Here is a 13,732-nt window from a genome sequence, read left to right as displayed (position 1 = left end):
CTCCCTCGTCCTTCTTGTATATACCACATCTGTAAAGCAGCATCTGTGATTTTCATTTTCAGTTTCTTTAAAGTAGAGTAAGAACATAAAGATTTTCATGAAGCAATCTGAGTGTAAAATCCTTCTAGACTTTTGTGATTTTTCTCCTCCAAGATTTTCTTAGGCACTTTTACTGTCTTTCAAAAGCTTATGATCCAGTTTTTGTTATACCTCTATTTATGCATTCATATTTTATCAGATTATGTATTTGTAACTTAAATTTTATAATTATAGTAAAAAGAACAATTAGTATGAACAGAAGCAAAAACAGACTCTGGATAAGCTTATACCTTGGGGCTTGTGTACTAGGGAATAGGCTGCAAGCTTTGAGCATTCTGTGTATTATGGGTATTAGTGTGTTTTACAGTGGGAATGGGGGGCTTGTTTGTCCAGTGAATCAGTTAAGCTGGAATAGGTCAACAGAGCTAATGCATACATGCTATAACTTCTAATAGTAAAGTTTTTGTACAAACCTAATCCTCCCCATCTCCTCCTTCCAGCAATGTATTTAAACTTTGAGGATTTTTTTTTTAAAGCTTAAGAGATTTATATGTGTTTTTTGTTGTTTCATTTTTGAAATACTGTGTTAAAAATTGTTTTTACATGTCCTTTGAATAGAAGAAAGCAATTAAATATATATTGTTTAAGTCATACAGATTTTATTGAAAAGATAGAATGAGGTTAATCTAGGGATAAAAACATTTTATTGATTAGAACTGAAAATATTGCATTATATCATTAAAATCAAGAAAATAATAAGGTTTTATAAACATGTAACTAACTTAATATCATGTAATATGTTAGACGTGGTAATAATTATTATAAAGATGTGCTAAGTGTTATGTTAACATTTCATTTAATTCCCTTAAGATATGTCTTTTTCTGTTTTACAGATGAGGAAATTGATTCAGAGCTATGTAATATACCTAAAGCCATATAGTTATTAAATGGCAGGCTGGGGTTTGAATTGAGGTGACTGATTCTAAAATGTATAATCTGTATCATTGGTAAAACTATTTTCTTAAACTAATTTTTTTTGTGTGTGTGTGTCTATTTTAGATGAAGAAAACAGTTTACATGTGGTAGTGAATTGTGGAGAAGCATTACTGAAGAATAACACTTATTGGCCTCTTGTCAGTGATTTTATTAATATCCTTTCTCATCAAAGTGTGGCTAAGAGATTTTTGGAGGACCATGGTTTGTTAGTGACATGGATGAACTTTGTATCTTTCTTTCAAGGTATCAATTTCAGATTTTTTCTTAATTTTTTTTTTTTTTTAGTTTACAAAATGCCTAATGTTAAACTGTCAAACACTAATTAAAAGATAATAGCACATCATTCAGTTACATGTGAAATGTCTCATATTAATTGATATTTGTAAGTATTTTGATAAAGTGTTCATGAAAACATATCAGAGTTATGAAGAAGGTCAAACTATTACATAGGAAATAGGAGTGTAATTTTTAAAAGCATTTGAAAGCATTAATCTAGAAATTTCTAATCTATTCTCCAAGAAAGACTCATAATACTTCCGTAAAAATTTCAACCGGCATCAATTAAAATAGTTTTGACTTTATTTAATATATTCAATTATATTATATAAGAAAGAGACAGTTCACAAAATGTTTCTAAGAAAACGTAGTTTATAAAGAATTCCAAAAGGACCAGATTATTTTATTTTTAATAATTTATTAATTTCTATACATATTGTGTCATTATGCCATTTGTGTGCATTAAAATGTGTTTGGTACTTGGAAGTATTTTACTTGATTTTTAACATAGGTGTTTATTTCCATTTGGCAAGGTTTATATCTGTTTTAATTTTTGCAAGGTATGAACTTAAATAAGCGAGAACTAAATGAGCATGTGGAATTTGAATCTCAGACCTACTATGCTGCCTTTGCTGCTGAACTTGAGGCCTGTGCACAGCCAATGTGGGGACTCTTATCACATTGTAAAGTTAGGGTATGTTTTGTTAATTTCTGTGTTTACCTTTAAAATAATTATTTAAGAAAATTATTTGTGAAAACATTGATTTGTTTACTTGTGTGTAATAATATGCAGTGTTTAATTCTGAATTCACCTTTGTGAAAGTTGACCTGAGACAGTTAATTGTTATTCTTAGGCAGGTTAGAATTCATTTATATAAATGAGTTATTATATCATTCCAGCCTTCCCTTATTGTGAATAGTCTTTGGAGCTTTATAAGTCTCCACATTCATCTTTATTGTTTCATTTTACCCATTATCAGTTAGTTGCCTAATGTTTCTTGTCTCTCAAGGGATGAGGATAGTCCTCAATAAAGTTTACACTTTTAAGATTCCAAGCACAAAATCAGTATACATTTCATACAACTTACAGTTGTTTGTAAAAAGAACCTAAGGGTACATAGCAACAACATAAATTCTTATAATTGGTTAAGAAATGCTTGCTTATAATTGCATGCATTTATGTCTTTCTGTACAAATATATATTTTACCTTTGCATTTTAAAGTATTCGTTTGATGGGTCTCCAGAATCCTTGGACAGTTTGTTATCTCCTGACCCTACTAAACTAAGGACTTGACTAAGATTTTGCTGTATGGATCCCATGAAGTCCAACCTGCTAGCCTGTACCAATAAGCGTGCTGCACAAGATTTTATAGTGGTCTTGGCTCTGCCTCTTTTGACTTAGGTGACTTGGTCAACTCATTTAAAACTATTTGAACTTCTCAGTCTTTCTCCTTTTCTTTTAAAAAACTAAAGGAAACAAAATAGAAATGGTACAGCAAAGCCTGCTCTTCCTCACAGGGTTATTATGAGACTCTCTTACATATATTCTTTAAATGTATGTGTTACTTTAAGTGGGTTTCTGTTTTCTTTTTTTGTTTTTGAATTTTATTTATTTTTTCTTACAGCAGGTTCTTATTAGTTATCTATTTTATACATATCCGTGTATATATGTCTATCCCAATCTCCCAGTTCATCCCACCACCACCACCCCCTGCCACTTTCCCCCCTTGGTGTCCGAGGATTTCTGTTTTCTCTCATGACTCCAGCTTTCTCTAAATGCAGATGCCTCACAACTCTGTTACAGTCTGGCCTGGTTGAAATTCACAACAGCTCTGGTTATTCATGTAGATCTCCTTATAGGTACATGAATTTTCTCAGGTTCCTAAACTATTTAAAAACATTTGTCTGTGCTGTGTTCTTTATGTCATTTTATGTGTGGTGTTTCAAATGATGCAGTTATCCAATATAGAAACCTCCCCTTGCTGTACCAGCTGTGTTCAAGCTATAATCAGATACCATGAATTTTCTCTCATACCAAAAATGTCTCTCTACCACTTCTTTCCACTGTCTTAATTTATTTCTTTATATTTTTAAAATCTGGGTTGTTTCTTAACTGGTTTTCCTGCCTCTAGATTCTTCCTACTGTAATTTTTCCTAATACCGAAGTTACTGCTAAGCTCTGTGCTTATCTCTCCTTTGCTTAAAAATCATTCAAGTTCTTATGTCTACAGGATAATGTCCATATTTCCTATAGAGGCATTTAAGACCTTCCACAATTTGCCCTCAACTTGTTTATCATAATTCACCTTCCTATACTGCCCTCTACCTCCATGCCTTCATTGGATTGATTACCATTCCTCAACATGCAATTCCTTTCTTGATTCCAGTGGTTTTGTTCAAGTTAGTCCCTTTTTTGACAAATGAGCTCATTCTTTCTGCTTAGTCCAGTGCTTCTCTTATATGAGAATCATCTGGGAAGCTTGCAAAATACATGTGCCTGAGTCTCACTGTCAGAGATTTTGGTTTGTTTGATGTGCAGTAGGACTTTGGCAGCGATTCTAACTGGAATGAAGAACAATTAGTTGAGCTCTTCAAAAATTGTACTCATAAGACTCAGCTGATATGTAATCTGCTCATTTAAATTCTTTCATATTTATGATTCCAGTCTCTGTTTTTATAGTACCTCGTTTAATCTCCATTGTAGCATTTATCAAAAAAACTGTCATCTTATATGAGAGTGGTTTGTTCATTCATTCAAAAAAGTATCTATTGAATGCTGTTCTATGCCAGATGCTATCTAGATGCTCGGGTTTTTGGTGTCAAACCAAATAGATGTGGTTTTTGCTCTCATGGAGCAGTCTAATAGGAGAGATAGACATTAAGTAAGTAAGCACACAGGTTTATTTTGTAAGTTTTGTAAGTGTTCTACAGGAAAATATCAGATTGCTATGAGAGTAATGAGTGTGGAGGCTGGTTACGTTTAAGGATCAGGGAAGGCTTTTCTGAAGAATGAAAAAGCCAGCTATATATGAAGTATAAAAGTGGGGTTAGTGGTGGGAATAGGGGAGATAGCATGGAATAACCTACCTCCAGTAGGAAAGTGATTAGTCATTTTAAGGAGTTTGTGGCTGGAGCCACAGAACACGATGGAGTTGGAGAGATAGGCAGGGATTGTATTATTAATGCAGGTTCTTATAGAACATGTTAATGAGCCTTAGATTTAATTTTAAGGAGAAGCCAGTGAATATTTTAAAGTAGGGGTTTAATGTGATCAGATTTACATTTAAAAGATCATTCTGTTTGCTGGAAAGACTGGATTGAGGGGAGCGTGGGGAGCATCATGACTAGTAGCAAATAGACCAATTAAGATGCTGTGATAATAATCTAGGAAATTCAGGTTTGAAATTCAAGGTGCATTTTGGATATTGAAGATGTGTTTTGAAGGTAGAACCAAAAGCCTTGGTGATGGATTGTATGTTATTGATGAGTGAAATAGATTTTTGGGTAACTATGTATGGAGATAATTTTACAGAGGTGAAAAAGATCAATAGAAAAGGTTTAGAGAGATCAGAGTTAGTTTTAGATATGTTAAGTTTGAGATGCCTCTGAAACATCCAAGTGGAAATAGTGAATAGTCAGTTGGATATATGAGTTTTGTGCTCAAAAGAGAAATCTGAACTAGGGTTATAAATTTTAGACCCTTGGGAATAAAAATGGCATTTATTGCCAGGGGATGGGGTCACGTCAAATAGGGGGAGAAGAGAAATGGACCTTGAAGAAAAAACGAACATTTAGACATCAGAGAGGGAGAGGAGAAAAACCAGAAGAATGCAACATCATATAAGCCAACAGAACAGATGGTGATTTAGGAGGGAGGATTGATACGATGTTGATATGAAAAGGTCAGTATTTTAGGAGGATTATTCTGACAACTGTGTTTAGGATGATTTTGGATTATAAGGCCAGGGCTATGTTTATGTGATAATGAGAAATCATTGTTTTCAGGCAGTAGTTTATGTTTCAGTTTTGAAGGCCAGGATTGCAACGTGTTACGGTTTTCTTAATCTAAGAAGCGAAGTCAACAGAGAGAAAACGAGCTCATGTTCTGGTAGTATCTGAGAGTAGTTTCTTAGCTAAAGGAGCATGTAGTTCCTAGATAAGACGTTCTCTTGATGAGAGCCTACAGTATGCCAGACATTGTTCTTTACATTATATTGCTTACATTATGTTCGTATCTAATCTTCATAACATCTCTTATAAAGTAGATAGTATCATCCCTTTCTTTCAGAGGTTAAATAATTTGCCCACATTTACACAGCTGCAAGTGGAAGCTTGAGTTTGAAAACAAATCCATCTGATTTCAGAACCAGTGCTCTTTATCACTTTGCTATAATTGTCTCTTAAGCAAGACTGTCTAGAGCTTTTTAGCAGCAATGTTGTCAGGTTTTAGAAATGTAAACTAGAAGAAAGACTATTATTTTAAGTAAAACAAAGCTATTGCTTTATGTTTATGTTCTCTAATTATAAAATATAAAACTAAAGGATTAGCAATAGAAAAAAGGAACTTCACCTGATAGCTTACTTTCTTTGTCTGACTGCCCCGTATGCTGTTTGGCTCTTGAAAATGCTAAGGGATAGTTAAACAAGTTATACTAGATTAATAACAGATAGCTTGGATAAAGGGATGGCACATTTCTAGAATTTTACTAATTTTTGCTTTCTGAACAGAATAAGCTGTAAACTCCCCATCTAGTGGCAACTATACGTTACTGCAGGCTTGACAGAAGTTAAGTCTGGCCATGAATCTTTGGAGCACTTAAGTAGTACTTGTCAGATATAGTGCTAGACTGTGACATGGAGCATTTTATGTACATTATTTCATTTGCTTCTTCATAACAGTACTAGGAGGTAGGTAGTATTATGCCCATTTTTACGTATGGAGAGACTGAAACTCATAAAATTCAAGTAATTTCCTCAAGGTCATAAAACTAGAAAGTCATGCATACTGAATTTTTTGGGGTGGGTATGATAGCGATGGGGAGGTGGGAGAGATGATCTGAACATGATTATTAAGTATGTTGTATTTAGGAATGGAGTTAATTGGTCACCTTTTTGAAGACTCTTGATATACCTACTTTTCAAATTGTTCTCCAGAAGAGTTTATCAGTTTACACTTGTGTAAAGAGGATATAGTGGTGTCCCTTTACTCAAACCTTTGATTAAATAGGAAAACATTTGGTTTTAAATGTTTCTTTATACATGAATTATCTGCAACTTTAGTTTGGTTATGACACATTATTTATGGTAACTTAAAGTGTCATTACATTTTTTTCAGTAAGAGATAGGGAACAGAATGTATAAAATAATATTTTGAGAAGGATAAATCTCATATAGGATAGATTAAAACAGGGTGAGACTGTTGGCAGGGAAACTAGTTAAGTGATATTTTGTCTGAATGATATCAGAAATAGGAAATGGAAGTGAACCTACATGACAGTATTGAGGAAGAAGTAACAGGATATGGAGACTGAGCTGGGTGAAGGAGAAGTAAATCTCTGAAAGAAAGGGATGATAATATCTACTTTATAAGAGATGTTATATTAATTAATTAACTAATTAATTTTGGGCCACATCCCTTGGCTTGCAGGATCTTAGTTTCCCCACTAGGGATCAAATCCACACCCTTGGCAGTGAAAGCACAGAGTCTTAATTGCTGGACCACCAGGGAAGTCCCTAGAGATGCTATTTTTAGATATGGATGTGAGGCTTGTAGTTTTTTTTTGTTTTGCGGTACGCAGGCCTCTCACCGCCCTGGCCTCTCCCGTTGCGGAGCACAGGCTCCGGATGCGCAGGCTCAGCGGCCATGTGGAACCCAATTTACATCACATAAATTTATTTCACCTTTGACTCATTTCAGGTTAGTTCATTTTCATAACTGTCTCTAGTTGTTACTGTTAGTTTGTGAAAGGATGATTCCTTGAAATAACAAATGTGGTTATTTTGAAAATATGTATATTTTACCATTATATATACAATGCACATAACTTTTTATATATTGCATATACTTTGAAGTTGAACATATACGTGTTTATATACTGTAAATTTATATAAGTTATTATTTTAGGAAACTCAAGAATATACCCGAAATGTTGTGAGATACTGCCTTGAAGCTCTTCAAGACTGGTTTGATGCTATTAACTTCGTAGATGAGGTATGTATGTTTTTGATATATGTAAAAGCATTTAAGAAAAGTGTTAGATCTCATTTAACATTGAAAATAATGAATATCTTTTCATGGGATAAGGGAAAGGTGTTGGAATAAACATAAAATCACTAGGCTTTAAAAAAGGAGAAGTAAGAGACCAGTTGTTTGACACTTAGGAGATTCTATAGTGCATTAACTGTATTTGCTTATTTGCTAGAGAAGGGCATAATTTTTTTAATGTTATTAAATGTATATTTCTCAGGACTTCATTCAGAGAGATAAAAGTGACAGTGCAAATGTGAACAGAATAGGGGAGATTGATGGAAAGGGTATCACAACTTTATTAATTGGTCAGTGGGCATGAAAAAAGATGATTTTTTTTTAACATCTTTATTGGAGTATAATTGCTTTACAATGGTGTGTTAGTTTCTGCTGTATAACAAAGTAAATCGGCTATACATATACATATATCCCTATATCCCCTCCCTCTTGCGTCTCCCTCCCACCCTCCCTCTTGCGTCTCCCTCCCACCCTCCCTATCCCACTCCTCTAGGTGGACACAAACCACCGAGCTGATCTCCCTGTGCTATGTGGCTGCTTCCCACTAGCTATCTGTTTTACATTTGGTAGTGTATATATGTCCATGCCACTCTCTCACTTCGTCCCAGCTTACCCTTCCCCCTCCCTGTGTCCTCAAATCCATTCTCTATGTCTGCGTCTTTATTCCTGTCCTACCCCTAGGTTCTTCAGAACCATTTTTTTTTTTTTTAGATTCCATTTATATGTGTTAGCATATGGTATTTGTTTTCCTCTTTCTGACTTACTTCAGTCTATATGACAGACTCTAGGTCCATCCACAGTAACTCAGTTTCGTTTCCTTTTATGGCTGAGTAAGGATGATTGTTGTTGATAATGAACTGAGAAGAATTAAATAAGGGCTTGCTGTTAATTAGTCAGCCAAGTTTCCTGTCAGAAGCCCCTTTTATTCCTCTTATGAAGTGGGGTAAAAATTTGCCAGATGTGGAAGGAGGAGCACTCCTTATCTGATTTCTGAACTCTGGGCAGATGCAACTCCTGGTGTCTTAGGCCGGGGCGTGGAGAGGAGGGGCTTTTATTTATTTCTTTTCCTTAAAAAATTTTTCTTTTACACAATCATAAACTTATTGAAAAGTTGGAAGTGGAGTACAAAGAACTTTCTCTTGAACTATTTGAGAGTTAACATGTTAACTTGATGCCCATAACTCCCAAATACTTTAGTATCCATTTCCTATAAGCCAGGACATTCTCTCTCTCATATAAACAGAGACAACCATAAAAATTACGGAATTAACTTTATTGTACTATTACTATGCAAATCTTAGAACTCATTCATGTTTTACAAATTGTCCATTGATTGCCCTTTATAGCAAAAGGATCCTATTTAGAGTCACATGTTGCGTTTAGTTATCATGTCTCTAGTCTCCTGGAATGATTTCTCATTCTTTGCCTTTCAGGGCAATAACGTTGTGAAGAATACAGCTCAGTTATTTTTGTAGAACACCCCTCAATTTGGGTTTTCTTATGAGTAGGTTCAGATTATGCGTCTTTTGCAGGAATATTACAGAAGTGATGTTGCAGTCTTTTCATTGCACCCTCTTTAGTGGTTTATGATCTTTGTTTATCCTATTACTGGTGATGTCTTTGTTCATTTGATTAGGGTGGTACCAGCCAGACTTCTTCACCACAAAGTTACCCTTTTTCTCATCGTAATTAATAAAGTATTTTGTGAGGACTTGCTTTAAAGCTATTTAAATACATCTGTTTTCTCATCTAATTTTTAGTTCATTCACTAATTTTCTGCTGTGGAGATTCATAGTTTCTTTTACTCACTGGGTTATAATCCAACACTACTATTATTTGATGCTCAAATTTTTCCAGATGTGGCCAGTGAGAGCCCCTTCAAGCAGGTTTCTGTGTCCTTTTGACTTGTCCCGTTATTCTTTGAGCGCTTCTCTTCTTAGTGGCTCAACAAGATGTTTCAGGCTCACCTTATATTTTCCCTATTCTACCCCTGGAATCAGTCATTTTTTTAAGGATCTTTTGTTACTTTTAGCAGAGAACAGTATTGAGAAAGCGGGATCTGGATGCTTGGTGGGCTCACTGCTGTCGAGGTATTAACTGCTCCCAGGCCTTCTCAGTGAACAGAGGTTCAGAATATATGTATGCATTTATGTATATAGATGTACATATCTGCATCTATATTTATTTCTCTATTATATATATTGAAAGCTGTGAGTTCAAACTGATACTTTATATTCCAGTATAGCACAGGACTTATTCTAGTTTTCTCTAACAGTGAGAAACCTGGCTTCCATTATCCTTAATATATTTATTTCTTTGACCAATCCTCTTATATAGAACCAATTTCTCATATCAATTACCTCCCTTTCCCCTGCATGGATGCCCTCTTCTCCCTGCATTCTGTCCTCCACCCTGCCCTACAGATGGACACCCTCCTCGTCCCACTTGGGCTCCAGCTCCCCACCTTGGACTACCCTTCTGTGAAGAATCCTTCTCGCCCTATGTGTGCTTTGAATTCCCACACCAGGCATGTCTTCATTCTGGCTGCCCTCCTCATCCTGCTTTGGCTCTGATGCCCCATACTGGGTCCTTTCCACCCGTGGGTAATCTCCTCACCTTGCTTGAATTTTGATTCCTTATTCCAGGCTGGCGCCCTGTGTCATTGCCCTCTTTACCTCTATCAGGTTCTGGCTTCTCATCCCTGGTCAGTTCCCACTCTCCTCACCCTGATTGGCTCTGACATAGTATACTGGGCTGCCCTGCTGTGTGGATGCCCTGACTCCGTATGCCGGGCCACAGCCCACTTCTGTGTAGATGCTCTTCACCCTGGAAAACCACTGACATTTCCGCCCACCCCGCCCCAGCACACACAGTTGTCCTCCTCACCCTGGGCTCTGATATCCCTTTTCAGGCTCCTCACCTATAGATGCCTATTTTGGTTTATTTCGCCTCTTAACACCTCCCCCCGCAGTGGCTTTAGGACTGAATTATTTATGAAGGGAAGAGCCTCCTACTGTCTTTAACTCTCGTCCTTCCTGCCTCAAACTAATTTATCTTCCATCCCTGATGACTCCTCCTCCAATATTTGTGCCTGCCTTTAGCCTTCAACCTGGCCATTGTGTCCATTTGGATTCTGATTCTGCCTCCACCAAATCACCGATTCTTATCTTGTCTAAATGTTGGTACTTAAGCTTAAGCTTTATTTATATAAATGGTAATGAGTCAGTCTTTAAAGAAAACATTCTCCATTCTCCACAGAGCTCCATCCTGCTTTTAACCTGCTTCACTATTTCTTCACCCTGTCAAGGATTAGTCCGTCAGCTGGGGCTTCAGCTGGAGCTTCTCTCAGTCCAATTCTCATTAGTATTTGAAACTTCAGGAGTTATTGTTGAAATGGTGGCATCACTAAGACAACAGGAAGATTGAACTAGGGGAAAATTATCATTACACACAGAGGGTTAGGTAGTATTTGAAATGAAATTAATCCACGGTTGAACTTGGGGTGGATTTACAGATAGTTAGAATCAAGTATGGTATACAGAGCAGCTTAATTCAAGGAAATAGTGTGTGTGTGTATATATATACACACACACATATATTTTTTAATTAATTAATTTATTTATTTTTGGCTGTGTTGGGTCTTCGTTTGGCTGTGTTGGGTCTTCGTTGCAGGCTTTCTCTGGTTGTGCTGAGCGGGGGCTACTCTTCATTGTGTTGCACGGGCTTCTCATTGCGGTGGCTTCTCTCATTGCGGAGCACGGGCTCTAGGTGTATGGGCTTCTATAGTTCTGGTGTGTGGGCTCAGTAGTTGTGGCTCGTGGGCTCTAGAACGCAGGCTCAGTAGTTGTGGCGCACGGGCTTAGTTGCTCCATGGCATGTGGGATCTTCCCGGACCAGGGCTTGAACCCGTGTCCTCTGCATTAGCAGGCGGATTCTTTTTTTTTTTTTTTTTTTGGCATCTTTATTGGAGTATAATTGCTTCACAATGGTGTGTTAGTTTCTGCTTTATAACAAAATGAATCAGTTATACATATACACATGTTCCCATATCTCTTCCCTCTTGTGTCTCCCTCCCTCCCACCCTCCCTATCCCACCCCTCTAGGTAGTCACAAAGCACCAAGCTGATCTCCCTGTGCTATGCGGCTGCTTCCCACTAGCTATCTATTTTACGTTTGGTAGTGTATATATGTCCATGCCACTCTCTCGCTTTGTCACAGCTTACCATTCCCCCCCCCACATCCTCAAGTCCCTTCTCTAGTAGGTCTGTGTCTTTATTCCTGTCTTACCCCTAGGTTCTTCATGACATTTTTTTCCCTTAAATTCCATATATATGTGTTAGCATACGGTATCCGTCTTTCTCTTTCTGACTTACTTCACTCTGTATGACAGACTCTAGGTCCATCCACCTCATTACAAATAGCTCAATTTCATTTCTTTTTATGGCTGAGTAATATTCCATTGTATATGTGTGCTACATCTTCTTTATCCATTCATCCGATGATGGACACTTAGGTTGTTTCCATCTCCTGGCTATTGTAAATAGAGCTGCAATGAACATTTTGGTACATGACTCTTTCTGAATTATGGTTTTCTTAGGGTATATGCCCAGTAGTGGGATTGCTGGGTCATATGGTAGTTCTATTTATAGGTTTTTAAGGAACCTGCATACTCTTCTCCATAGTGGCTGTGCCAATTCACATTCCCACCAGCAGTGCAAGAGTGTTCCCTTTTTTCCACACCCTCTCCAGCATTTATTGTTTCTAGATTTTTTGATGATGGCCATTCTGACTGGTGTGAGATGATATCTCATTGTAATTTTTTTTTTTTTTCTTTTTTGCGGTACGTGGGCCTCTCACTGTTGCAGCCTCTCCTGTTGCGGAGCACAGGCTCCGGACGTGCAGGCCCAGTGGCCACAGCTCACGGCACAAACCCGCGTCCCCTGCATCGGCAGGCGGACTCTCAACCACTGCGCCACCAGGGAAGCCCTCATTGTAGTTTTGATTTGCATTTCTCTAATGATTAATGATGTTGAGCATTCTTTCATGTGTTTGTTGGCAGTCTGTATATCTTCTTTGGAGAAATGTCTGTTTAGGTCTTCTGCCCATTTTTGGATTGGGTTGTTTGTTTTTTTGTTATTGAGCTGCGTGAGCTGGTTGTAAATTTTGGAGATGAATCCTTTGTCAGTTGCTTCATTTGCAAATATTTTCTCCCATTCTGAGGGTTGTCTTTTGGTCTTGTTTATGGTTTCCTTTGCTATGCAAAAGCTTTTAAGTTTCATTAGGTCCCATTTGTTTATTTTTGTTTTTATTTCCATTTTTCTAGGAGGTGGGTCAAAAAGGATCGTGCTGTGATTTATGTCAAAGAGTGTTCTGCCTATGTTTTCCTCTAAGAGTTTGATAGTTTCTGGCCTTACATTTAGGTCTTTAATCCATTTTGAGCTTATTTTTGTGTATGGTGTTAGGGAGTGATCTAATCTCACACTTTTACATGTACCTGTCCAGTTTTCCCAGCACCACTTATTGAAGAGGCTGTCCTTTCTCCACTGTACATTCCTGCCTCCTTTATCAAAGATAAGGTGACCATATGTGTGTGGGTTTATCTCTGGGCTTTCTATCCTGTTCCGTTGATCTATATTTCTGTTTTTGTGCCAGTACCATACTGTCTTGATTACTGTAGCTTTGTAGTATAGTCTGAAGTCAGGGAGCCTGGCAGGCGGATTCTTAACCACTGTGCCACCAGGGAAGCCCCAGTATATTTGTTTTTTACACAGAAATATTTTAGGAAGATATTGAATGTTGTAAACAAAATTTTAAAAAATATTTATTTATATATTTGGCTGCACTGGGTCTTAGTTGCATCATGTGGGATCTTCGTCGTGACATGTGGGATCTTTAGTTGTGGCATGTGGGATCTAGTTCCCTGACCAGGAATCAAACCTGGGCCCCCTGCATTGTGAGCGTGGAGTCTTAACCACTGGACCACCAGGGAAGTCCCGAATGTTGCAAAAATTTATATAGATTTTTAATAGAAAAGAAAATAAGTATAGAATAAGGAATCAACCAATATATCTTTCACGATGTTTAAAAGTTTCTTCTTTCTTAAAGTGCTTTGATATATTTGTTTCTCAAAACAACCCTGTGAAGTAGGGAAGATG

At 37.0% G+C, this 13,732-nt stretch overlaps 1 protein-coding gene across 1 annotated transcript in view; it reads left to right on the top strand.

Annotated features, from left to right (window-relative positions):
• The window catches only part of UBR3 (ubiquitin protein ligase E3 component n-recognin 3), a 225,667-nt gene that overhangs the window by 68,929 nt on the left and 143,006 nt on the right, over positions 1-13,732 (top strand). The window contains exons 9-11 of the mRNA XM_060016607.1: positions 1,099-1,278; positions 1,872-2,005; positions 7,437-7,523. Coding sequence (XP_059872590.1) covers positions 1,099-1,278; positions 1,872-2,005; positions 7,437-7,523 — 401 coding nt within the window. The remainder of the gene's footprint in view (positions 1-1,098; positions 1,279-1,871; positions 2,006-7,436; positions 7,524-13,732) is intronic.

The sequence above is a fragment of the Delphinus delphis genome, chromosome 7 (genome assembly GCF_949987515.2).
Source record: "Delphinus delphis chromosome 7, mDelDel1.2, whole genome shotgun sequence".
Taxonomy (NCBI): Eukaryota; Metazoa; Chordata; class Mammalia; order Artiodactyla; family Delphinidae; genus Delphinus; species Delphinus delphis.
The sequence above is the reverse complement of the archived record's forward strand: the minus strand, read 5'-3'. Positions and strand labels throughout refer to the sequence as shown.